The following is a 27,581-nucleotide window of genomic DNA, read 5'->3' on the forward strand; positions in this document are numbered from 1 at the left end:
TCAATCAAAAAGATCCTGTTAAAATGGCGGGTTTGTACCTCCTGAAATGAGAACTCAATGCATTAATTTAAAAAGAATGTCTCCTGGCAAAAATCTCATTGAAATGGGCCTATTGCAGGGGAACGTTTTGCCTTTTACAAAACTAAACGTTAAGCTAGATAACCATTCCTTTGAAATGTTTTGTCCAGCCCAACAAATGACCCAGGAAATGAACAGGTCTGCTTCAGGATGCTGCCTGGCAGGATCTGGCTTGACTCATCCACATACTCATTTAGGCCGTCACCCTAAGGTGCATATGCAAAGGAACATTATATTCCAGTGATGCTGCACTAGTGCTTGAAATAAACATTGGGGATTCAGGGTTAGAGCTGAAGCTTATTGAAGTTAATGAAAAAGAGTGCTGTGGAGCCTTGCAGGCTTTGGATCAGACCCTTCGTTTGCTGAACTGTTGCTCAGTATGTCCCTACTGCTGCTGGGTACTGCAGAATCTCCCTGATGCAGAACAGCCTATTACACCCGTGCCAGGGGAGGTCTGGTGAGGACAGAGTAGAAGGACAGCAAGAGCCTGAGCAATGCTGATCACAACTTTTCTGTGCTAGGGTTTGGGGGTCTGTATGTATGTCCCTGATTTGACCCGATTTTTCTTAGCCTCCTTTCACCACCCTGTTGCAATAAGGAAAAGAAAAAAACCCTGTGAAATCTCCAGCACAGGCAAAACTCATCCTTCCTCTGAGTGGAAGACTTTCCTGCAAGCCTGATCCCAGGTTTTAAAACAGAAGTGCGGACCAGTGAGGGAATGTAGGAACACTGTGACAAGACAGTGTGGCCTGAAATCACAGGCACCAATGATGCAGGGTTTGCAATAAAATTTATAAACAACACACTCACAGAGGAACCTTTCTTTAGTGAAAGCAATATTCAGCACACACTTGGCTGGAAGAAAGGCCTGCTGGACCCAGCAAGAAGTTACCCATAGATGGGAGATGTCACATGCCCCACTCTGGAACCCGCTGGGCACTTTGTCTCCCTGGATTTGGGCTGTTTTCAAACTCAGGGGAGACCTGTCCCACTCAGCACATTGAGCCGAAGTTCTCTCCTCTCGCTGGGGAAAGTGAGATTCCTTTGATGTCATTTAGCATCCCTCTGCAAACGTTTTATTGAAGATTATTTCTTCCACCCACCCTCCCACCCCCCCAGCTCTCAACTCCAACTGGCTTTAAATGCCACTGTCATTTCCATCCGCTGACAGAGCTCTTTAACTGCTGTGCCGAATGGCATTCGCTAAAACCAACTAATAGAGGGAAATGAGGTTAACCTTTAAGAAAGGTGAAAACGAGCCGGGTGCTATGCCAGCAGTAAAGAACAGTTCATAAACAGGCTCCTTCTGCAGAGGCAGTTTACTCCAGGCACTGCTATTGCTGGTAGCTCTGTTTGCAGGTGAGTTTCAGGGGTGAGCTTGGCCAGGAGAAGGCATGTGACCTCTCTGCTTACACAGTTTAGTCAGCCCTTGCCTGACAAGACTGTGGGAGCAGTCCCATGACTCTGATCTTGGCTGCTGTTGTCTGAACTCACAGCAAACGTGCATTTTCTGTAATGGACATGTATGACAGATCTGTGGCTTGCACCAGCAGAGCTTTTCTCCACCATTTTCTCCCCTAGTGTACAGGGAAATGAGAGAGCTCAGGGCCAAATCCTGCATTACCTGTCTCCTTTCTGAGTTCCCTCTTGCCATCAGTCTTTTTAGATTCTTCACAGCTCAGCCCAACACTATCCATTAATTCTCATTGACTGACTTAGGGCTCTGCTTCTATAAAACTGGTATTGCTGAGGGGTCCTGCACTCTCTGAAGGATCATTATTGTCCTTGTGTTTTCCTTCAGGCTTGATGAACTTGTCTCTTTGCTCATCCAAGAGTTAGACAAAATCTTGGCTTTAAACCACAAATTGTTCCTACATGTGCCATTCCAAGCTCATACCTGAGACCTTGTGCAATGCAACTCATGAATGAGAGCAAACAGGAAGAGCCAGGGACCAGAGATCGTGCACTTCCATACAACAACTGCAAGAGGAGGGTCATCGCTTAGTCTACAGAATATTAACAGCAGGTGAGTCTTACAGAAGGGAACTCATTGAGTTACCAGTTTGGGTACCAGAAGAAGGAGATGCAACACTGTGATGGGAACAAGACAAATATTTGTTAAGTAATTTTCTATTCTCAGCGCTCTGCTTCAACTAATTATAATTCGACCAGAGAGCCCGAAGGATGCATATACTACCAACTATCTTAAAAACAACTGGCAGTATAGGACTGAGTCCATATGAAATGGGAATGTTGGTCTCCTGTTTTCAGTCAATTTTCTCCACTCACTTTATATAGATGCATCTCTGTTTTCACAAAAGTGGACTGAAGTTGGTCCTTTGTCTTAGCCCTTCACAGTGCCGACCGTACTATTGTCTTTCTCTTGCCATGGTGTATTATCCATGCCAAAAGTACTTGAAACAGAAAATTACACAGCTGGACCAAATGATCAGTAAGTATAAATCTACAAAGCTTCCTGAAACAAGGACTTAGTAGATATAAATCAGCAATACAGACATACACCATGCAATGACAGAATTTTTTCTCCCACCAACACATCTGTGTCCAGATCAGCAAATATAAAAAGCAGTTATCCCATTCCGACCCAAAGTTAGTACTTTTGGTGAAATTAATTCCTTGATTCAGGGTAAAATCCGAGTCTCAGAAAGGCGAGTTTCCAGCTACGAGAGGTTCACTGTCCACGTGGGAAAACATAACCCTCTGTAGGCTTTTTCCATCTCAGATTTCATCATCACTAATAATGCTTTTTGACTAATAATGCTTTTTGGCTAACAATGTTTTTTGGGGTTAGCGGAGAAAGCAGGGCTGTGCAAGACAGATCTGAACCTGGCTCCAGTCCCTGTTACTGCAACAGTACTGTAACTGTGCTAAGGGGAGTCATCTCCTTCCTTCATCAGTAGCCAGGACTCAGAGGCACAGAGAGAGACAGAGAGCGAAGGTGCTGTTTTATAGCAAGCCTTTACTGAGCTTGAGAGCTCACTGTGCTATTATTTCCCCCTTTTTCCTTCATTTCAGGCCTTTTTTGTGTTTCATGTTTGGCCCTTGGCAGGCTGAGAGACGTGCTGACAAGTTGTAACTCTCACTCGGCTCTGCGAGGGCTTTGTTCTCTGTGTGCGTGGCACAGACTTGCTTCCTCTTTCGGAATGTGACAGCAAGCGATAACATTGACACAGAGAGCCAACGCGTGGTCTCGGCACACTCCCCATGCTAAAGACCCTCTCCAGTGATCTGCAGCAACAGTCAGGAAGCAAAGATGGGCATCAGACAGGGACAAATACAGTAGTGACGACCCCTTCTTCCTCCTCAGATCCCCATAACCACAGGCTAGTCAAAGGCTTACATGGCTTATCATCAAAAATGGGATTTTCAGTGGTCTGCTCTCTCCCCCTCTGTACTGGAGATGCCCACAGAGCTGTCCCCAGCAGCCTCCTATCCCACAGCTGAACTCCCATGCCTAAGCCATTCTCCTGCTGCCCCGCAGCTATCCCCATAGGTTGTGTTTTGGTTAAAATGTATGTCCTGGAGAGGGGTCAAGTCTTACTATGAGGACAACAGGCACAGCAACTGTCAGCATCACAGTTTGCTTTGATGCGCATCCTTTTGTGACAAGTGTCTGTCTCTGACTTCTCACTTTAATGTGTTTGGCATTGCGTTCAAATTAGAAAAGTTTTGGAGATAAGTTCAGCCTCTTTCCAGCTGACTAAAGCACTCTGGTATACAGACTTTTTTCCCAGAAAAGGTACTTCCATAAAGACCCAAGTCTCTCGGAGTATTTTCAGGCAAGGATGAACTCTTTAAGCCTGACACTTGGAGACATCTGTTTAATTTATACAGGTCTTTTCAAAACCTTTTACAGTTTTTAAAAGGTGAATGCCAGGCTGGAATCAGTTTGCCAGAGCACTCCCCCCACAAACACTACCTACTAAAAAAATCATCTTTGTCCTCCAGTTTCCTTGTTTATACAGCAAGAGGTCCCATTAGATGGTTTTGCCCACCATCACGCTGGGAGCTAATGTTGACTTCCTCAGCCGTGCTAACCACTTTTCTAGGTCATTGCTTAGGTACTTTTCTAGGTCGCTGTCTTATGAAATATAACCTCTCATTTTTTAGGCCTGGGTTTTAGCCTTATTCCTCCATGAGTCGGCTTAGGTTTGTCTCTGCAGAAACATGCACATTACGCCTCAGCCAGCCAAAGCTTGTTCAGAGTGACCTAAGTGATTCAGATGACACTGTATTGGAGTCCTGTCCTTACAATTTTCCATTTTGTGTTATCCACAGATTTTATCAGCTGGGATATTTAATTCCACATCATTCATGACAATGCTGACTAGCATCAGAGCTGGTACTGATCCATGCAGAACCCTGCTACAAATACCCTCACTCTATCATGCTTTCTCTTTGACAACTGCATTTTGAGATTTGTCCATTACCCACTTCTTAATCCATTTAATATCTGCCCTCTTGAACACTGTACTCAGCAGGAATTACAAGGAAGTTCCAAGTCTAGAGATCCAACCTTTGTAGCTCAGGATAGCTTCTACTGATAAGGAAAACTCAATCAGTCAGTTTTGCCAAGGGGAAGATATGATCTCAAAGACACATAGCCCCTCTCCTCCCTTCCCTTGCCTCTGGCATTGTTCCTTCTCGCCAGCTTGAACAGCAGGCCTTCACCTCTGTTGCAGCACAGTTCTCTAACAGTAACATTTAGGGAATATTGTATTTTCCTAAGTACAGACCATGTTCTCCAGATATTGCCACTAAAGTTTGGTGTAGACCTTAGTTATTTCTATTCTTTGCTGTCGGTTATTATGGCTTATTGCTAATGGCTGGGTCACTCACAGGTTGTGTTTGCTATGCAAGTGCAGACATTATCTTTGCAAATACAGTGACTCAACTACTGTAAGAAGGACCCTGTCCTTCTTTGTCATGCCCTTGCAATTTTTATGACTGCAGAACCGTGGGATGAAATAGCCTCTACAAGCTAGTCCCACTGAGAATGTGAGAGCTGGAGAGACCAGAAACCAAAGGAAAACTAAGTCACAATTCTGAAGACTGCTTCATGCAAGGGGAAATGCAGGACAGGTTTTTCCTTTCCCACCCTCAACATCTTTTTTCCTGGGAGGAGAAGTAATTGTATTGAATGCACTCAGAGATTTCCCTGCACAGTGAAGCAATGTAAGGCAACAGGATTCTTATCATTCAGCTTCCCTGAACATTTCTCTGAGCTAGAAACAAAGCCCAGATCCCAGTTGGGATGACATTTATTCAGCATATGTAATGTTAACCAAAAGAAAGTCAGGGAACATGCACTGAACCCTGCTTTGACTCTTACACTGTTTAACTATTGGCTTGCCCTGACTCATTTTTGGCCTGTTCCAGACACTTTGTCCCAAACAGAGGAAGGTCTAGACCTGGGTGATAAGGTGGTCCTTGGACTTACAGGCAGCTACTGGCACCATCTTTCTTTCCGGTAGCAGCATGCACCTTGTCTGAGTGGAAGCTAGGACCCAGAGGACAGAGGCTTGAAGGGTTTGGTGCAGGGTTTCCTGAATTTTAACAAAACCACTGAAAGTTTGCCTATCAATAACCCACTCACGACTAAGAACAGTTTGTCCCCAGCTCCCTAGGTAATGGTCTTACATTCAAGAGCAGGCCTTTATCTCCCTGTTTCTGCTTTTAAATGTGAGAGTAGTTCTGGGCAAATCTCTTTGTTTCAATTTTTTCATCTCTCCATCTGCAATCCAAGGGAATTTTGGTCTTGGTTGCTTTGATATACAATTCTGAAAGAACATGCTATGACAGTAATGATAGCAGAGCCATAATGCTGCTCTAACATGTTCATTCAAATATTGCCCAAGTAATAGTAGGTGGTGGTGTTGGTCTCAATTCAGTTTTAGGAAAACTGAGGCACAGTGAAGTTAAAAAGGAACATAGCCTGGAACAGACTCTGGGTGCGGTGACTGTCTGCCTTGCAGTACAACCCAGCAGGAAGCACTGTCCTTTCCTCTGTGTCTGGACTTTTCCACAGTGCTTTCACAGCACTGGTCCATAATCCTGACTCTAGAGAGCTCTGCTCAGGCTCCCTAAATTATATTAAAGCACAAGATTCAGAGTTTAGTTCACTCAGAAAATGTGTGTATACGTCTCTGTGTTTGCATATGGATGCGTGCAGCGTGTGGGTGTGATTCCTTAAATATGAGGCGAAGTGCCTATCACACAGAATAGACCTTAAAAGGGGTTTCTGAGCTGTAAGTGAGAAACTAAAGATGGGAAGAAAAAAATAAAGCAAAAAGGCAACTTTCCCACCACCAGCAGCAACTCAAATTAAAAAACAATTGTGTGTGTAAGAAAAAGAACGCTTTGGAAATACAGGGATAAATGACATTTGTTGTGAAATGCCTCCCCCACTCCTGTCCCCAAGTGATAAGGAAACGAGCTAGATGCCAGGGTAACTTCAGGTTGGATTCAGGCAACAGAAACATTTTTAGGTCAAGCTTCATTTGCTGTTAGCTCAAGTTCCCCCATTAACTGGCATTGGGCAATGGTGCCACTGCCACCGCTCTCCAACCCTGTGTGTCCCCACAACATGACGGAGATGCAGACAGGTGCCATTGGGCAGGCAGCCCTTTGATGCATTGCCCTCCAGCAAACACTGCCACCAAAATGCCACCCCACCCTCTACTTCACGCGAGGTGCAGGTGTGTATGGCATGTCCATCCTGAGAGCACGGATCACTGCTTTCCAGGGAGCAAAACGGCAGGATGGCTTGGGAAAGAGGAGAAACTGCTCCCCCCCAACACAGCGCATGTGACCCAGGACCCTGCCAGGACTTTTCACTGCTCTGGTTCACTTTATTGAGGAGTAGGGAGCCAGGCAAGCAGTGCTGCCAACTTCTGGGGATCTGCGGTAGATGACAGTTGTCAATCAATGCTATTACAAGTGATCCAACCAAAAGGTGCACCAGCAAGAGTGGTGAGTGCCCAGTATGGGCAGAAGGAAACCACCTGAACTATTTTAAATGACAGAGAGAGTATGAAAGAGTTTTTTTTTTTTCCTTGTCTTTGGTGGACTTGAGGTCATTGCCTCATCTCCATTCCCACCACCCAGTAAGTCCTCTGAAATCTCTGCATGGTGCTGGATCCAGCCTGGCACTGAGCGCTGCCTTGGAGGTGCTGAAAGGCTGGCAGGATGGGGATTGCTACTGATTTACTTCCTTGCCTCTGTTTAGGTGAGCAGCAAGGTAGGAAAGGGGGGATGATTGAAAGGAGTGGGGAGAGAAGAAGAAAGGGGGATGAAAAGATAATAAGAAAGCCCCCACTGCCCTCTGCCATTGTGCTGTTCACTAGAAGGCTCCCTACAGAATTACGTTGTCGTCTTGCAGGAAAGCATGTAATAACTGAAAATACAGTGTCAAAAGGAATTTTTCAGGCTTTGACAGCTCATAAATTACAGTTCGTTGACTTCTTCCTAGGTCTAGATTTAAATTAATAGGCAGGCAGATATATATTTCTTTTGCTTCTTTCTCCTGAGTAGTAACAGTTGTGGAAGTGATGCAGTTTTTTGTGTCTCCATCTCCCCCTTCCCTCCCTCCCTCCCTTACAAGCAGTCTCGCTCTGATGCAGTTCCACTCAACTCGCTCTCAAACCCCAGGGTGTGGCAGAGTGGTCCTCCTGACACTGCCTCTCCCCAGCACACAAGCAGGGAGAGCAAAGGCAAAGAAATTCACTCTTCCCTATAGCAAATGGTGTTTTTACAAAACCAAGCCCTTTCAGAGGAGGTATTTGGCAGAAAATAATCATAGGCAGTAAAGGTCAGAGATGCTCAGGTAAGTCAGTGGTGGCTGTGGCATCCAAAGTGAAAGCAAGAAAAAGAAGAGTCCTGCCTTCTAAATAAATCTAAATGAGATAAGATGGCCATCAAAGAACAAATATGCGTTGCCCTTTCCATGAAACTGTAGGTGCTCACCTATAGTGAGAACAAAGGTGACTGTGTGAATGGATGGATGGGTATGTGGATAGACAGGCAGTTGCATATAATGGCAAACAGACTAGACAGGATATCATAGCTCCAGAAGGTAATCATGTTCTTAAAGGGATTACAACCTGCCTGCCTGAAATCTCTTGCAGATACTTCCATTTGGATGCAATGTTAGCCTGCATGGTAAGTCTGCCAGTCTCAGCTGAACAGATACGAGCATTTTGCTGTTAGGAGAAATGATCCAAGAAGATGGAGGTGTGCACACCACTTGCAATGCTCTGGTGAACAGGAACGCTAAGCACTGCCCTGTCTGCACAGGTCTGGAGTTGTTTGATGGTGCATCAAAACACGGTAGATAGCTAGGGTGTTGGAGAAGACCTGTCGATTTTTTTGTATGGTGACTCATTTATGAGTTTGGGGCAGGACAACCTGAGGTCTGTCTGTGCTGTTGCTCTGCAGTTACGAGGAGCTCAGCCTGCATCAGTGAAGGCTGTGAAATTCCTAGGAGGATGTGGATTTGCAACATGTAGGTAGTAAAATGCGTCAAGCGCTTTTGGGTCCTGCAGTTTGAAAAGGTCTCATGTAAAAAGGGTTATTAATAGTATTAATGGTTCCTGCTACAAGTTGTATCTGTAGCTCCCTAAGAAGCTACAGTGAATATTGGGTTGCGTGCTTGGCAGCTTCTGTGAAAGAGCAGTCCAGGACACATATTTTTTGGGAGGGCGGCAATGACTCAGAGCTGGGAGCTGAACATTTCCCTCCTTTGCCATAGTAACACAGGGAAAGGGAGAGAAAAGTGCAGAACCAGAAGGAACATGGGTCCTGGCTGCCCTTACGGAGGTGTGTGAAGGGATGAGTGCAATAATCACACATTTGAATCATCTGAAAGATCTTTGTGCTCTCACTACTGGCTGCATTAGCACTTGCGCTGAAGGGTGCTCATGTCCCTCTGAGAAAGCAGCTCCTTGTGAAGCACTGCCGGCTGTGGATTTAGTCACCTCTTGGCTCAGCAGTCCCTGTGAGATGGCCTTCATGGTGGGGCTGGGCGAGCTCGGAAGGTGTAAAGGGGAGCGAGGGACTCTGGGGGTATGGCTCAAGCTGAGCATGGGAGGGACAGAACAGCCAGCACTCCGAGGTGTTTGCCCAGCAATGAGGCCTCCTGTGCGGTGACACAAGGATGTTTCTTATTGACCAACTCCATTACAAAATGGCCAACCACTGTGGTGTTCGACAAGATCTCCAGGTGCTCCTGGTGTAGGCTCCGGTGCAATGTCTCCAATGATGCGGGAAGGACCTGATTTCAGGTCATCCAGGAGAGAAATAATCTATTTAGTGCTTAAGACTTCTCATTCTGCAGTTACCTAAGCCCTGAGTTTGAGTGTTTAGAGGGAGGTGATTTTTGGGTATGCTGGTGTCTTGAATGGGGAAAGTATTGGGACTAGGTGCTTAAATCTATTAGCTGTGACTCATTTAATGAAAACCTGTTCTGAGGAAGACACTTATTTGCAATGAATCATTCAAAGCAGTGCTGAATACCCCAGTAACGGTGATCCTTTCTCGGGGAGGTGTGGGTGACAAGTGTTGTTATTTGCATTTTAGATGACAATTTGTGCAGCGATGGATAACTATCAGCCTCTCTCACAGCCTCACAAGTACCTGTATCAGCACTATTTCAACTGGAGTTACTAGAAAAAAAGTGTAAATGAGTTCCAAAAAAGTAAATGAGTTCTTTAGCAGAGATTCACAAATCGACTAAAAGCCCTTTTCCACAGCTTACAGACCACCACAGACCACAGCAGTGGAAAAACTGCTTTCAGCTAACAGATACCATTGCCAAAAAGACTGCACTGATATCCAGCCTACGTCCTTTTGTCTTAATTTCAGCTCACAACTATTTCCCATCAGCTCTTGCTCCTGGCCCCTCACTGGGACTATCTAATCTGTTATGCCCCTACAGCCCTCTGTGCCTTACTCTGATGAATACTTACTGCAATCCCCAGCTTTATGATTTGCAAAACAGTATTTTGCAGAGGACGCAAAGGCAGAAGTGACAGAGAAATAAGGCAACCTTTCAATCCATTTATCAAAGTCCTTGAAGTTCCCATTTCAAGGAAACAATCAGAAACAGGGAACATAAAAATTGAATATGAAATCCAGGGCATTTTAAATAAATGGAAAGGTTAACAACAAAGCTGACTCCCCTTGATGATAATAAAAGAAAATCAGTCCTGAGACCTGTTGATCCTGGATGGATCTTGTTTATTAGGAAAAGCCAATTGAATGAACTGATAGAAGAAAAATACAGAAATATAATGTTTATTCATTTCCTGTTTCTGTTTTCTTAATTGAATGTTTTGCTTTGCAAAGTGCAAAAAAATGGGTCTAATATTATGCTGTAGCCAAGCAAGACCTATTTAATCACACTCAATGGGTCAGAGCCTACATTAAGCCATGTGCTGTCGAGCTGCACCTGTATTCCCTTGGCAAAGGCATTATTAGCTGGCAAAGCTCATCCTGACATTGCTGAAGACTAAGCGGGATGTATGAAGCACCCCACCCTTGCTTGGAAATGGCAACAGTTAAAGCAACAGCTTTAGGAACCTCACAACTATACTTGGGAGTTAAGAAGTCACGGCCGCTAATTTACTGCTGCCCATTAGTCTGTCTCTGGGCTAAGGAGAAGTTGTTTTCATGATAGTTGTCTCGCATAATTATTTTCAGGCATAGAAACATTTAAATAACGAAGCTCAGAAGGCATGATTTTTGAGCTGAGATCTCATCTATTTAGGTGTTTACAGCACATCTGTCATGATGATGTCTCAGCTTCAGGCTTAATGAACCAATGAGACCTTTAAGAGGTCATATTCTCCCATATCTGTGAAATCTGTGAGGTTTCCTGCATCTTCTTTGAGAAAGTTTGATCCAATCTCTTCTAAGGAAAGTAGTGCTAGACAACGGGACCATAGGTCCCATCTTCTGCTTATTAGATGTTACAGCTCCATGCCAAAATGAGGCACAGAAGGCGCAAGCCTGCACCTCTTCTAGAGAGGGAACCAGTTAAATGCTAGGCAGACAACTAATTTCCCCATAGGGTATTTGCAAAGAAGCCTATAGGGAAAGTGGGCTATTTCAGGAATAGAATAGAATCATAGCATAGTTTGGGTTGGAAGGGACTTTTAAAGGTTGAATAGTTGAGTACCAAACTCTCTTGGGCTGTGCAGGAAATCTCAGATGCTTTTTATTATTGTTCTTACGTGATACTGATCACAGTCTCAGAGCTGAGTGCCACCACTTTTTTCAATGGCTCCAGTGATGATCTTCAGGAGCGCCACAGCCACTTAGAATCATATTTCTCTTCCTTTTCATTTGGATATCCTTCTCCTAATTTCCCTGGGTAACCTGCACCATTAGAATATTTTGCCTGCTTGCTGCCGATATTTGAGGTCGTGATGGCTGTGCTCAGTTCCTTTCACACAAGCATGCACGATGATGCCCTGAATGTCACAACTGACCATGTTCACCTGTGACAGCCTCAGCCAAGCATCTGAAATGTGAAAGAGTGAAGGAGCCTGAGATCCTTTTTACCTTTTGGTTTCAAGTCCTCTGGGTCAGGCCCATGGGAGATTGGGGAGTAGATTACACTGCCTGTCTTGTGACTAAGCAGAAGACTGCTATGCCCAGGGCGCTCAGTCTGACATCTCTCACCATCATGAAATGTACTAATTGGGTTTTTGTGTGTGTATTTTTTTATTTAATGGTCCTCTAGGACACTGAACCTGCATTATGATCAGAGGCTGATGAGTTAAGGATATGGGGAATTAGGCTCAGCTGGGCATCTCTGCCAAGGGCTACAATAGCTTATTATAGTCTGTACAGTATTTCCAGCAAAATGCTTTGAAATCGTAGAGTACTTTCTGTGTGAGGGACAGGGAACTCTTTACCATCAAGGAGGCAATGTGGAAAAGAAAGCAGGAAGCTTTTAACCCCTGTCAGTCATCTGTCTGCTTCTCAAACCAAGGACCAGAAAATCTCCCCCTCTAGCTGATGGGATGGCATTGCCATGACATAGTCCTAACAGCTCTGCAGTCCCTCGGCATTGAAGCACCGGATTGCATGTGTTTGTGTGTATGTGTGTGTGCATTTAAACCCAAGCAGTTCAAGCAAAATCTGGTACCACCTACTCAGCATCCCTTTGATAACTAAATAATAAAATAAAACCAACCACCCCCACCCCCCAACTTGTATTAAGGTCCCACCAATCCCCTACTTCCCCACCCTGCATTGCAGAACAAGTTATTCGCCTTGGCATGCAGCGCAAAGGAGTTTTCTCTGCTAGATTTTGTTCCACAAGGACTAGCTGTTTCTGAGACACGGGAAGAGACAAAATATCTATCTCACAGGATGAAAGCCAACAGTTAATTCAGGAAAACTGGCAAGGAACTGGTTTGGTGTAAAGCTATCTTAAAACTGCCTTCTGCTTCTTCTAGAGCACCTGGTGCTTCTGAAAGCTTGATCAAAAACAGGCTAACAGATTCAATTTCTATCTTCTTTATCTGGTGTTGCTTTAACTATTTCCCATAATGTGCCCATCTTCTTTTCTCCTCCGAGATGTTTCTGCAACCTAACTAAGCACATATAATCTGAGAAGGGGTCTGGTTCTGTGGGAGACGATGACTCCGGGGTTCTGGCCCAGCAAAGGACAAGGCAGCAATATCTGCGTGCTACAGAAACGTAAAGCCACAGACCTGTGCACATCATCTGGCATCAGATGCACAAAAACACAGACTTTAGTAAGGTGTGATTAAAGTAGGAAGAGGAGTACTAGAAAGAAAGAAAGCAAGAGAGAGAGAAAAAAAGACAAGAATGAAGATGATGGGCGAAAGCTTGCAGCACTCAGTCCTGCATTTCTTTTTTAGTACAGTGACAAAGCAATGTGAAGAAGTCTGTGTCTGTAACAGCAGACGTACAGAGCCAGGTCAGGGAGCAACTGGTTCTTTAACCCCTTTGCTGGTCTGCTGCTCCACTGATTCAGGGTCAGGGTCTGCAGAGGCTAAGGGCATGTCCTGGGCAACAGCAGGAACTCCTTGGTCTGCCTACATTTAGTATTCTGTTGGCTGTGCAGAACAGGTGATACCTTCTAGTGAACTAGAAAACCTCCCTTCGTTCAAGAAAATAAAGAATAGGCAAGGTATTTTGAAATGCACTTATTTTCTGTGGTTTTCCTCAATTTCATGGTCAGCCCCACTGACTCCTGGGGTTCCTGGGAACTAGGAGCCTGCAGAGAAGCCAGGCCTTTTGAGGAGCTCTTGAAGAGCACAGAAGTCACAGCTATGCAGCAAGGTCCAAGCACATGTTTTTGTAACCCCACAGCCAGGCTGAGAAATGCTTCAGTGCTGTGAGTGGGAAGATGCTCTTGTATTCATCAGGAATAAATTCTGGTGAGTTGCTCATGTGACTCTTGTATCGTATCATCTCACCACATGGACACAGACATGGGCTTCTGCCATCTTGTAAAGGCACTGGAAGGGTTTGTGCGTTGAAGTACCCTGGTTTCTATTGAACAGATCTGGCACGTTGCACTGAATGAAGGCAATTTCCCCCCTCGATCTTGGAGGGTCAAAACCAATTAGCATAGTCCTTCCTACCTCCCCTGAGGGCAGGATAGGTTGTAATGTAGCCAAGGACTGATCTTGCCACGCAGTATCATTGGGGGTGACACAGCTGAGCCCCTGATGAGATGTTTGCTGACATGTGTCAGGAAGGATCATGGCATGCTTCCCTACATGCCCAGGTGGATTGTGGGTATGCCAAAGGAGGCAGAGGGCTTGTAACATTTTCTAATATGGCATTTAAGACAAAAAACAGTGAGCTGAGGCAGAACAAGACAAATTAATGCAGGATGACAACTGCCTTAAGGAACATCAGATGTCCAGAGAAAATCAAAAGAATTCTCCCAAAGACTCCAACGTAAATTTATATACGTGTGTATATATAAACATACATACACACATCTGTGTGTGCATGTGCATATAAAGGCAGATTCTCAGCTTGTACTCAATGGTAAAGGTCCACTGAAGTGGGTAAGGTATATGGAGATGCTTAAATGTTCATTACCTGTTTGATCACTGCATGTATGAGTTGAATACATTGACTGCAAGTCATCCATGTATACATGGTGTCTGCATGTGTAAATATTCTTTTCACTCTCTCATAGATCTTGGATACAGACAAAGGTGACTAGAATGGGCAAGGATTAGAAAGAAAGCTTGTGCGTATGGATGTGTCAGCTATCTGGAGAGTTATCTATAAGTACTGAAGGTCTCTTCTAACTGAAACTGTTCTATGATTCTATATGAAGAGATGGAAGAATTGAATTATGCAGTTTACAGGGCTTTGACTGCATGTAAGAGAGAAATTAAGGAAGAAAACTACTAAACGGCTTCTTGGAATTGAATTCCTAAAACTGAAGAATTGTCTCAAAAGAAAGTAAGTGGAAATACCACAGTCTGAGAACTTCATGCACAATCCAACTAACATACACAATCATGGAACAGCTGAAATAGGCAGAGATAAGAATTGGTAAATCTATATGGGTTTCATATCACCAATTCCTACTGTTCGTTGAAGTCAATTTACAAACACTGAGATGTTTACAGTCTACCTGGTATTGCAGAAACCATTGTTGTTTAGCTGTAAGAAGTGTGGCACCCTCACCTCAGCTCCTGCATCAAATAACTCAGTATCCATCCTCTTAATGAAGCCATACTTCTGTGGTGAGATTTAAATTGCAGGTTAAAATACCCACATATTTTAACTGCAGATAGACTGCCTATTTAGATTGCAGTACCAGTGGAGAGGTAATTGTACAGTTGGGGGAGCTCAGTGTGCTATTCCACTTACCCTGTGGTAGACACCTATATTTGATCAGCTGCATCAATGTCTAGACCCCATGCTGCACTGTCAAGATCTCCATTGACTGCAATGGGAACATTGGCTTCTCACCCTCATGTGGACACCCACATCTGCAAACCAACAGGTTAGGTGCCTCAATCTGGAGCTGTGTTATTGCTCAAACAAGCTATCCTCTGTTTCAGTGTAATGCTGCTTCTCCTGTCACAGCAAAGAGTGTAGCTAGGGTCTGCAGAACAGGATTCAGCCTTTTAATATCACATCAGACATCTAAATCTGAGTACATCACTCCCACGTCCCTTCACAGTCAACAGAGGTATTTGTGCATCCAAAGGCTGATTCATCTTATCAACACTTATCTAAGAAAGGTCGGGCAAACTGCTCTGGGCAAGTGCCCAACTCTTCCAACTAAGTATGAAGAAAGTTCAGACAACTACTTTAGACTTAATGGTTAACATTCAGATGGTTAAATTTAGGCGAGATCAATCCCGTCTATAGTATATAAATTAAACACATGTAATCTTTGGTCCCTAACTATGCCTTCAGGTATGTTCTTCCTGGAAGTGGCAGAGATATGTGTCATAGCTTATCTGACCAATCACAAACCAACACAGCTGGAATAGCTAATATCAAATAAACATAGGTACTTTCTTTGTGATAAAATCTACAGAGGTAAAAAAAATGTTCAAAATATGTCTTAATAATGATCTAAAATTACTGTCTGATGAACCCATAATCTGCTTGCACATAGTGCAAGTCAAAAGAAATTGGGAAAAACTATTATTTGCAAAGTATTCCACCATTAACACAAGATATAACTACTACCTGCAAAACAACTTCCTTAGACAAAGAATAAAAGCATTCAAAAATGTGGCGATAGCCGGCAAGACTCTGCAGCTCCTGAGGTTTCAAGATATTTTAGAGAAATAATATTTTGCACACATGCAGCAGGTTTCACCTGACGATCTCAAAGCACTTTGTAAATATATATGCGTTAATTAATCTTCACAGCAGCTCTATGAGGCAAGCACTGTAAATATAATTATCTTGATTTTACAGATGGTGAACTTGAGACTCAGAGCACTGAAATAACTCCCCCAAGTTCACACCATGAATCAGCAGTACCGTAGTGACTGGAATCCAGTGGTTCCACTGCCACTTCTTTTTGCTAACCCAGACGACAAAAATCCCTTTGCTTACAGTAACAATAGGCTCCACACGGAGAAAAGAGCTGCTCTGGGACTTCACACTTTCTTGTTGGTAAAGCGTTTTCCACTCTTTGAATAGGGAACATGATAAATGCACACAGTGTTATTTATTATTAATATGCCCATTAGCATCTGCATCGTTACCACTGGAGGAACGTTATCAATAGACTGTTGGTTAGCAGGCCAGATCCTATCCCCAGTATTGAACATGGCCAATTCTGGTGGCTGTTTGCTGCTTAAAAGGACGATTTCCTTAATAAGCAGTTCTTAAGAAGGCTCAGACAGCAATCATGCTTCTCGCACATCTTTTGTCTTCATTTAGTGTGACATTCTTGTTGTATCTTGTAAATAATCTGTGGTTGTCCCCGCTGGGGAGAAACACAGTTTGATATAACGTCAGCCTGAGCCGAAACTGAGAAAGCTGAGCTTACTGTGAAGGGGAGGGTCTCTCAAGCACCCACATCTGAAATCTTCAGCCTACACTTACCTTAATAAAAATTCAATCTGCCAGCATGTAAGTGGCAGTGAACAAAAAGAGATGACATATGGCAAACACAGGCAATAGTCAGTGGTGGTGCTTCTGTATGGTGGAGACATTTGGGTTGTCAGAGCTGAGGGGCTTCTGCAGGGGCACCTGGTGGTCTCCTTTCTCCCAATTTTTATTCTTGGTGAAAATTATATATACTTATATATTATAATATATGTTTCTACTGCCCTGGGGTTTGGAAAGGTATTTTCGCCTGGTAAGATCCCAGCTGTATTCCTGCAGAGCTGTGCTGGATCTGGGTCTCTGTCTGGGAATCCTGCAGGTTCATACTCTTTCAAACTGTTCCTGGTATATTAGTGTCAAAAGGTACTAGACTTCACCTATTTCTCTCAGTACATGTTAGCAACCTCCATACGAATGTTTTAATATTCTCCTTTCCGATGTGGCAGAGAACAAGAAACAGAAGCATCCCCCAAGCTACTGAGAAGGTAATTGGATCTTGTAAGGGTCATCACATAGCGGCATTTTAGGCTGACGTCAAAGGCCACAGATAGCTCCTGCCTCACTCCAGGAAGGCACCACCCCTGCAGCTCAGAGATGGCTGGATGCCAGGTGTTCCTCAAGGCCACTTCTGCAGGGGTTTGTGATGACCCCCTCGCCCTCACTCCCGGGCAGACACTTGGCCCTTATTGTGGAAGTCAGTGGGGCAGAACCTGTCTTCCTGCATTTCCTCCCGGGCGTCTAAGTCTAACTGAGGAGACACCCAGTTTTGCTATGAAGGTTAGGATAAGTTCTCTTTCCTTGCAAATTCTTGGCTGAGGAAACCATTTGTGTGGGTGGCAAGCCCCGAGAACAGAAGGTTGTGAGAGTCATTCAAAGCCAAATACTGCCTTGGGCTCTGCACTATACCACCTTCTTGAACATACGCAGTCCTGGGCTCTCTATTTTTCCAAAGATGCCATGCTTCCTTTTTTATTTTAATATAGATTTAGTTTCAAATCCACCTCTCAGCTATGCCTGCAGGGAGTTCCCAGCTGAGGCCAATGGCAGATGTGCATGCACATCTGAAAGCAGGACATGTCCCTGAGCCCCCTCCCATACACGATTCCTCCAGTGATGGACCTTGACTGCTGGGCATCACACAGGCTCCCTGAAGTCAGCGCATGCCATTTTTACCCACTTATCTTTCTGGAAATACATTTAGAGGAGAAGGTAACAGACAAGAGAGAGAGAAAAAGCAAGAGAAGCCTCTAAAGTCAGGTGAGAGATGTCTGCAAGCTCTGTCTGAAGCATCATGTGATTCCTTCCCTGCTATTTCTTCTCCAGATTTGAAAGATGCCCTGAGGTAGGTTGCCATATTTGCATAGATTTACTTGTAAAGGGAAAATTCTGCTACTGCGCATATCCCTGTTGATTGCCACATTGTTATGGGCACCTAGGGAGTCCATAAAGAAATCAAAGAATAAAAAGAAATACATAATGTAAAAAAATTGCAAACAACAAAAGCCATATTGCATTTCCCAGGAAGCCCTGAAATAAGGATGCCTCATAGAGGAGACACAGGAGTAAAGCTGACATACAAACACAGCTCTTGACGTAACAGACAACCCCAGACCTGCATCCTATTCTAATTACCATCTTTGTTTACAATTGTATCTGCTTAGCATTGATTCATATTAGTGCAAATACCGATCATCTAAAGCAGCTTCAAAACTGAACAAGGGAAGAGAAACAGGGAAAAAACCCACCTCATCTCCCAGTAAAACATGACAACTATCCACCCCTTCTCAAGAGCAGAGCAGTTTCCTCGCTGTAAGCTGGCGTGCTGTTCAGGAGGCATGGGTGCAGCCTGCAGTCTGTATAACCAGCATCACTCACCAGCTGTAAGAAAACGCTGCTTCTGGATCACTCATGCATGGCAAAGGTGCCACAGGACCTTCTGCAAGCCTTGTGTTCTTTGCCTTGTGGCTCTCACTTATGACCGGAGGCGGCTTTAACTCTTTAGGAATAAACCGTTTCACCTGTGCATCCATGCAACCTTGCCTTGGAGATTCCTCCCTGCTATTGTTCATACAACAGCTGCTGAACTCCTGCAGTTTATAGCTCTTCTATAGAGTTTAAAGCATCACTGGTTTGGGATTCCACCTTGGGTAATGACATCTGGTAAGCATCATCACCCTGTGCAGCGAGGACCCACAGCTCTTCTCTCTGAAACTGCCATGTTACACATCTACCCTTTAGCTGTCAGTATTTTGGAAACTGAAAAGAGACTTCAATGTATTATTTTATGATTGTACAAGTTGCCAGTCTCGAGGTTCTTTGACTAACTTCTGCCTTCTCCAGGGACAAATGGTCCTGCTTAAACAATGAGAAATGCCAGTCATGCAAAACCAGCATCTAAAACATCCCCATGAACTCAAAAAACAACAAGACGACTCATGGTAGAAAAATCCATTGAAAACTACTGATACAAAGAAAGTACCTCTGGCTCAAGAAATCCCTGAGCTGCCAGTTGCAGGAAGCTACAAAAGTATTGCTCTTCTAATTTTCCCTCTGCTTTATGATTGACTACGCTAGGAGATGGGATATGTGTGAGAACGACTGTTGGTCTGACTGACTATAATTGTTCTTATGTTCTTATACTATACTCCTGTGTTCCCTGGGAAGAGTGAATTGGCACTGTTGGGAATGGGGGATTACTGCAGCATCCCATGGAGAACTGTCCCCAGCAGAGTGTTTCACCATGGCAGATTTGTAGCCGCATCCTATGACTGTCATTTCTCACATTGCCAGGAGCAGGCAATGGGAATGAGCCATTCATGTGTTGGGCTAAGTCAGGCGCAAGACAAGGCCGGTCCCAGGACGGCACTAGTACGTATCAGAGGGGCGGGAGAGAGAAGTGGAAGGAAACAGGGTTTTCTTTCTGACCTTCTCCTCTCAATAGTTGCTCAAAAAGTTTCCATGAAGAGTATTTGCAGAAAAAGCACCAGGCTTTTCGATTAACTCACAATGAGCCACAGAATTCACTGCTTCCCAGAAAAAATCTGGAGAATTATCTGGTTTTAAAAAATGAAAACTCAAAAGCCAAACCTGGAAGTGGAAAACAAATAATTTATAAAAATTCTTCGGGTGCTTATGAAAAAAATATCCTGTTTTACAAGCAGGTCTATTTGCAGCATGCGTCTGTGAACAGGAAAGGTTGCTGCAAGTTTGGAAAAGCCCTTTGTTGAATCATTAGAGTGTCAGAATGTTTATTTGCATTTGTACCAGAATGTGCTCAAAGACCATCACACAGGCAGAAATATCTCTATGTGATCACTAAACTCTACAGTCCCATTAGTAAATAGAAATGTTATTAGAGCTAGTTAACACTCCCCTTTAAAACCTGGAAAAACCCTTCTTGCTTTAAAAGCCCTCAAAATATTCACCAAGTTCTTGAGCCCGAGTTCACAATGAATTTTTTTAGACACACTGGATACAAGGATGCTACTAGAAACAAGGAACTAACCTCTTCACTCCTCTACCCCCCAAACCCAGTCTTGATTGATTACAAAAAGCCAAAACCCAGCATTTGCAGAGAGGAAGGTGGTTTAACTCAGGAAGGTGAGCTGAAAGATGAACAGATAGAGCTGGAGGTGTTTGGACTGATGTTGGATCAGGGAACTGCATAGATGAAACCTGACTTTTGAAGTCAATAACTAGGTAGAGACTTAGCACTGTAGACAATTACTAAGATAAGATGCAGTTTTACCAATTGTACATCTGTATGTCAAGCAGAACAAATGAAATCCTTGACAGCCTCTTATAGGATACCAATCCAATTTAAAGCGCACAGTACAGGGATGAGAGCAGTAGACATAGGTTAAGATAAATCTTGCCATTTTGCTGTACTTTCCCAGATAATTTATTCAATCTTTTTATTTATTTTTTTCATACTATGGAAATTTCTGTGCATGTTCCTTCATAATAAATTTGGGCAAGCATTCAACATAAGAATGGGGATTGACAGATTGATTCTGCCTTTTGTGATGAGGTTTTTTTACTCTAAGGAACAACATGCAATTTGCTGGTAGTCCAAAACATTGCTAATTTGATATTAATTTATACTAATTTGGTATTAATTTACACTGAGGGTATACTCCCTTGAAAGATGCAACTGTTAGAGCAAAAGATTAACCTTGCTGCACAGCTCAAGAAACCGAAGCACATGCTCACAGCACAGATAAGGTCCATGGCAAAAATGCATAGGGATATTAGAGACAATGAGGTTGTTTCAAACATTTTTTATTTCAAACCTTGCTTTTCTGCAGACTTTAAGTGGAAAGAGTTGGGAAAGGACTGATAGGCTTAGTATCCATAAAATCACTCCAGATTCAGTGTGGGAGAAAGTTGTTTTCTGGCTCCGAGTTTACTGTAACACAAGATAAGGTCTAAAAGCAATACTCTAAATACTAGCCATCACTCCAAGGTCTTCATTAAAGACAAACTTGGCAAGCTCTGTCAAAACCTTAAGTTAATCATCTGAGCTCATGCCTCCACTGGTGTAAATAGCATATTTTTTTCAAAATCAGGAGCTCTACACCTACAGAATACAATACAGAAATGGCTGCATGCTACTGGTGTGTGACAGTTGTTGTGCTCTAAGCCAGAGCGATGCTATTTAAAGAACAATTAGATGTTATTTGGCATGTTTTTTCTCCTATGACCATTACGTACATCTGAGGACTTGCTGTTTCCCAGTGGCATTTTATACCCCTGTTTCAGTGGTGCTTTGGAAAAAACTCCTTAACTTTTCTTCTCCCTGTTGTTTTGGGGAAAAAGTTGAGTCCAAAATATTTCAATAGGAACACATGACTGCCTTCCCCTTGGATGAAAAACAAGTCCCATTTAGCTTTTTCCAGGTCAAAGTACTTTTCCTTTGGGTTTCCACTTCCCTTTCAACAGCCATTAACACTCATTGTCATGGAAAGTTGAATGGATGGAAGGGGAGGCTGGAATGATCAACTGCAAATCCCCTACCCTACACCAGCTGTGGTCATTTGTACGAGACCAAGGCCGCCTTCCATCATCCTCCACAAGAAGTTGTACTAAGTGAAGTTAAGAAGATAGCCACAGCCACCAGCTGTGGGTTGGAAAAGGTATCCCAAGCGCCAAATGTTGGAACCTCACTTTAATGTTTAATTTCGTGTTTAATTTTTAAAATTTGATTTGATCATTACCATAAACATTAAACAATATTTCCTGTTTAAATATGAATGGGCTGCATTATTTGATTGAAATGAGTGTTCAGATGGCTAATGCGTTTTATTATGGCCATAGAATTTTACTGTTATTTCCCCTCCAGCTGCTGCTGTTCCAGGGAACTCGAAGGGATTCAGTTTTCAATAGGACGGGCTCTATCCGATGGCATGGTGTGGTACAGAAGCTTGCCAAGAAGAGTCTTTCCCAGCCTGGGGATACTGCTCCTGGTAGTTTTATAACACTGATGAGTGGCTGTTATGGTTCAATGTCCATACAGGGACCTCTGAAAGGCTCTTCACAGCCTATCTTCCCCCTACCTAACATCTCTCATTTGCTATTGAAATGCCAGCTCCCATCTTTGGCTATCCTGTGATAACATCCTCTTTCACTCAGTAATTGAATTTTTCAGACAAGTATCTCATTGTTTTCTCCCATGCTGCCCCTTCATGCCTGGTAGGAGCTCCTTAAAGAGAGCTGCAATCCCATCTCAGGCTGTTCCCTGAAATTTCTCCAAAACCTGTCCCCCTTGACATGAAGCTCACGTATGACTTTGACAACACTGAGACCATCAATGTATTGAAACAACTTCTCATCTTCTATGAAACTTGTCTCATTGTTTCCTCTACTCTATTTTCTGGCTTTGTCTCTACCTTCTCTTTCATTATCCTTGTGTTATAGAAAGTTTGGAGCTGGGGGTGATTTTTACTGGTCTCCGTAAAGGCACTAGGAAGGTACAGTCCTTCCCCGCAACAAGCATTTCTCAGCTCTACCTTAATTAGGGTGAGGTGGAAAACAAGAATTCCATTTAGCAGAAAATGTCAAATTTTCATACATAATTTTGGTTCTGGACCATGACCTTTAAAAAATGCTTGGGCTGACATTCTTCCCCCCTAAACACCCACGAGCACAGCCATTAGGACAACTTAGCAGTGCAGGTGTCTCCCATAAAATCAGACTATGGCTTACATGTTGGAGCACTTGCTACTGCAATTAATCCATCCTGGACCTCAGAAACCTGCCCAAGAAAAGAAAAAGAAAATCCATGATTTTTGTCCTCAGAGTCTGAATCATGAAAAATTAAGATTTTTCACATGAAAAAATATCTCCCTCAGCACTAATTACCATGTGGATAATAAGTATTTAAGAAAGTAGCTTTCTAGCAGGATGTTTCAATACATCCAGACCAAATTTTGCTGGTAGAGAACAGTAACAGTGGGTAATGGAACTGGAAATCATTAACGGCTCTTTCTGATTACGGAAAAAGGCATTTCTGACTTTGTTAGGATGAAGATGTAGTCCAGTTAACTCTTAAGAAGGATTATAATAAGGAAACAAATCCCTACTGTAAGGTCATTTTGAAACTCCATCAGAAGAGATGAACTGACTTCTTGTGGCAGGAAACCTAATTCTGAACACTTTCAGAAAAGAAAAAGCTAGTCACAGGTCTTCAAATCCAACATTTCTGTTAAAGGGAATTTCTCCATTTCTTCAACTTAGAGTGGAAATATATATTTGTGGTGGTTTGGTGTCTGGCGGGGTTTTGGTGGAGTTTTGGTAGCGGGGGAGGGGGCTACAGAGGTGGCTCCTGGAAGAGGCTTCGAGAAGCTCCCCCGGCTCCAACCTCGGACCCGGCTCTGGCCAAGGCCAGGCCAATGGCGCCTCTGCCAATAACTATGGACGGGTGAAAGAGGCCGCTGGTCGCGTCTGTGTGTTCTGTCTGTCTGTGCCGGTGAGCGAAGGGGGTGGGAGAGAGGCAGCCCTGCGGCCAGCCCGGTGGGTGAGGCAGGAGAGGGGCGGCTGTGCCGGAGCAGGGGTTCCCCTGCGGCCCGCGGGGGGGGGGGGGGGGGGGGTGGCGGCTGAGCCCCTGCAGCCCCCGGAGCCCAGCGGGGGCCCAGAGGTCGCCCTGCAGCCCGCGGAGGGCCCCGGGCCGGAGGAGCAGGGCCCGGGCCCGGAGCAGCCGCGCCTGCGGCCGCGCTGGAGCCGCCCGTGGGTGGGAGGGCGGCAGCCCCGGGAGGGCCCCGCGCTGGGGCGGGTGGGGGAGCTGCGGCCCCGCGGGAAGGACTCGCGTTGGGGCGGTTGGCGGAGGAATGTCTGCCGGGAGAGGGACCCCGCGGTGGGGCAGGGGAGGGCTGCGAGGGCCCCTCTGCCTGCGGGGGAAGGAGCAGCGGAGACCCCTTGTGCCGGCCGGGCTGGGACCCCCGTTCCCTGCCCCTGCGCTGCTGGGGGGGAAGGGGGAGCAGAGCTGAGCCCGGGAAGGCCAGAGGGGTGTGGGGGGGGAAGGTGTGTTGTATTTAAGACCTGGTTGTGTCTCTCGTTCTCCTTGATGATGGTGGTTGTTTGTATTAAATGTCTGTTGTCATCCCCAAGTCGAGTCTGTCTTTTGCTCGTGACCACAACTGGTGAGTGAGCCCTCCCTGTCCTCTTGTCTGGACCCTCAAGCCTTTTGGTTGCATTTTCTCCTCCCCATCCCTCAGGGAACAGGGTTGGGGTGAGTCAGTGGCTGCGGGGGGTGGGGGGGGTGGGGGGGGGTTTGGAGCCAGCTGGGTAGGCTCAGGCTACGACACTATTGAGGGAGGTACTCTTCTCCTCTAACTTTTGTCATCTAGGAATTTACTTAAAACTACTGGCCAGACTCTACATGAAGTGTGGAGGGATACAGGTGAACTTCCATGAAGTGATTCATCCTCACCTGTCTTAGGAGTGAATGAATGACCCTGTGGGAGTGTTTCTTTGCTTCTTTATTGGTTGTTGAAGCATCTGAGATGAACAGCTATGAATAGCCACCTAACGTTCATAAGACACAAGTTATTGGAGATGAACACACTCCCACCCCAAATGACTTGCACCAAACAATACAGCGAGAATAAGACCAGAATTCTGCACTTCTTATTTCCAGAACTATGTTCTGTTGTCTGACTAGCGGTGACTTCTGCAGGGGCAATACTTTTCCCTGAGAAAAGCCCATAGTCTATAACATTTCCCACAACATATTTTGCGGCATCTTCCCTTCAATACCGTCACCATTTCTGATTGCTTTGAGGTCTTATGAAATATGTGTATTATGGTACATCTGAATTTGTTTCGTTCAGAGACAGAAGCAAGTTTGAAGAGAGTAGGGTGAGGACAGTAGTGTCAGACAACACTATGAAGATGACTTAGATTAATCAGAAATGAAAAAGACTTCTTAGGTTATTTGGGCCTCTGATGACATGTGACATCTCCCCACTGAATGTTCAAAAATGTTTTGCCTATCCTCATCTTAAGTAGTACAAATAGCAAGTTATATCTACTCCCCTTGGGGCCCTCATCCACAATCCAAGAAAATTCACAATGAGGACTGTCTGCCTTGAACCTTTTATAAATTGCATACAGTTGGACTCAATGATCTTAAAAGTCTTTTCCAACCTAAATGATTCTATGATTCTGTGAAATTCCGCTTTACTTGAATTTTACACACAAAATAGGGCTTCTGCTACTTCCTAGGAGAGTGTAATTACAGACCTCTAAATTGCCTTATTGCACAAATTTGAGTGCACACACACGTCCCATCCAATCTTGTGTTTGCCAGCCATGAAAACCACATATGTCCTTAAGCATTAGAAGATACTTACGGCAAAAAGGATGTGCCCTGCTGAGTCTCTGAAGGTACTATATACTGATAATAAATAGATATGATCTATCACTTGGATCAGGAATTGGCTAGATAGTCTCACTCAAAGAGTCATGGTCAACAGCTTGATGTCCAAGTGGAGACCAGTGAGTGGTGTCTCTCAAGGGTTGGTATTGGGATCGGTGCTGTTTAGCATCTTTGTTGGTGACACGGACAGTGGGATTGAGTGCACACTCAGCAAGTTTGCTGATGACATCAAGCTGTGTGGTGCAGTTGACATGCTGGAGGCAAGGGAGGCCATCCAGAGGGACCTTGACAGGCTGGAGAGGTGGGCCCCTGCAACACTCATGAAGTTCAACAAGGCCAAGTGCAAGGTCCTGCACCTGGGTTGGAGCAATCCCAAGCACAGATACAGGCTGGGCAATGAGTGGATAGAGAGCAGCCCTGTGGAGAAGGACTTGAGGGTGCTGGTGCATGCAAAGCTGAATATGAGCCGGCAATGTGTGCTCACAGCCCACAAAGCAAATCACATCCTGGCCTGCATCAAAAGATGTGTGGCCAGCAGGTCGAGGTAGGTGATTCTCCCCCTCTACTCTGCTCTCGCGGAGACCCTTCTGGAGTACTGTTCAGCTTTTGGGCCCTCAGCACAAGAAAGACATGGACCTGCTTGAGTGGGTCCAGAGGAGGTCATGCAGATGATCAGGGGCCTGGAGCACCTCCACTATGAGGACAGGCTGAGAGACCTGGGGTTGTTCTGGAGTCTCTGGAGAAGAGAAGGCTCTGGGGAGACCTTATAGCAGCCTTCCACTACTTTAAGGGGGCCTACAGGAAAGATGGGGAGGAACTCTTCACCAGGGTGTGTAGTGATAAGACGAGGGGTGACAGTTTCAAACTGAAAGAAGGGAGATGAAGATTAGATGTTAGGAAGAAATTCTTTACTGCGAGGGTGGTGAGACACTGGCCCAGGCTGCCCAGAGAAGCTGTGGCTGCCCCCTCCTTGGCAGTGTTCAATGCCAGGCTGGATGGGGCTTTGGGCAACTTGGTGTGGTGGAAGTTGTCCCTGTCCATGGCAGGGGGGTTGGACCTAGATGATCTTTAAGGTCCCTTCCAACGTAAACCTTTCTATGATTCTATGATGATTCTATGATCACACAAAGGCAGATACAAGAAAACTTAGAGCTGAGACCCTCTAAAGGTTTAAAGCAGGTATCTACCTGTGAACCTGTGTGCTCCTTGAACAAGGTGTAGTCTCCGTAATAGTTGTTACAGCACAGAGGTTGTTGCCGTACTGTGGGAAGCTGGAGCAGAGAAAATCACTGCAAGTCCTCTCCAGCAGCAAGACAGAGTACGTAGCCCACAGGATCGTGCTGTTGCTGTCTTATAGACAGATATTTACAATATGCACTTACACGGTACTCCACGTCAACAAAAACAGACCTTAATTGTATTTGATAATCAAATCTGCTGCTCCACTCAGGTACGGTACAGCTAGCAATTCAGAATGGATGTAACAAATAGGTTCAATTTATTTTTTTTAGCGTTCTCCTTGATTTTCCCCCAAACCAAATACAAGATACAGTAGGTATATATGATCCAGGAGGCATTCCCAGAGCCAAAATATTTATATAAATAAAATAATATTAGAAATGGGATTATGCTAATGGAAACCAGTCCCAGTTGCATTCTGAAAATATCTTCTCTTCCATCTTATAAGTAATATTTGAAAAAGAACAGATTTCCCTCTCCCTGTCCCTCTTTATCTCTCCCTTCCCCCCTGCTTTCTCCCTGTGTCTATTACAAGAATTGTAATAGAAAGACGTTCAAATTGTAACACTCAGCAGCCCATGAGAATCAATTATTATTTTTTTCAGTTGCTGGTTACTATATTATTTTGTATAATTGTTGATGTCTGTCATCTAAATTATCTCACCCAAAAAGCTATCACACACGTGTAGAAAAATAAGAATAACGATAATAATAACAAAAGTCTAACAACCCTTCACAAACCAGACACAACCTTGAGGGAAGGAAAATACAAAACAAAAGAGAA

General features: G+C 44.4%; 1 protein-coding gene across 50 annotated transcripts in view; it reads right to left on the reverse strand.

Annotated features, from left to right (window-relative positions):
* Window positions 1-27,581, reverse strand: part of CELF4 (CUGBP Elav-like family member 4) — a 694,695-nt gene that overhangs the window by 92,530 nt on the left and 574,584 nt on the right. For 12 of the 50 annotated variants that reach the window (XM_086480437.1, XM_086480453.1, XM_086480433.1 and 9 more), the window contains exon 5: window positions 7,466-7,473. The exons of the other annotated variants lie outside the window; for them this stretch is intronic. In XM_086480437.1, the coding sequence (XP_086336563.1) occupies window positions 7,466-7,473 (8 nt within the window). The remainder of the gene's footprint in view (window positions 1-7,465; window positions 7,474-27,581) is intronic. 50 annotated transcript variants of the gene reach the window in all.

The sequence above is a fragment of the Leptosomus discolor genome, chromosome Z (assembly GCF_034619465.1).
Source record: "Leptosomus discolor isolate bLepDis1 chromosome Z, bLepDis1.hap2, whole genome shotgun sequence".
NCBI classification, from domain to species: domain Eukaryota; kingdom Metazoa; phylum Chordata; class Aves; order Leptosomiformes; family Leptosomidae; genus Leptosomus; species Leptosomus discolor.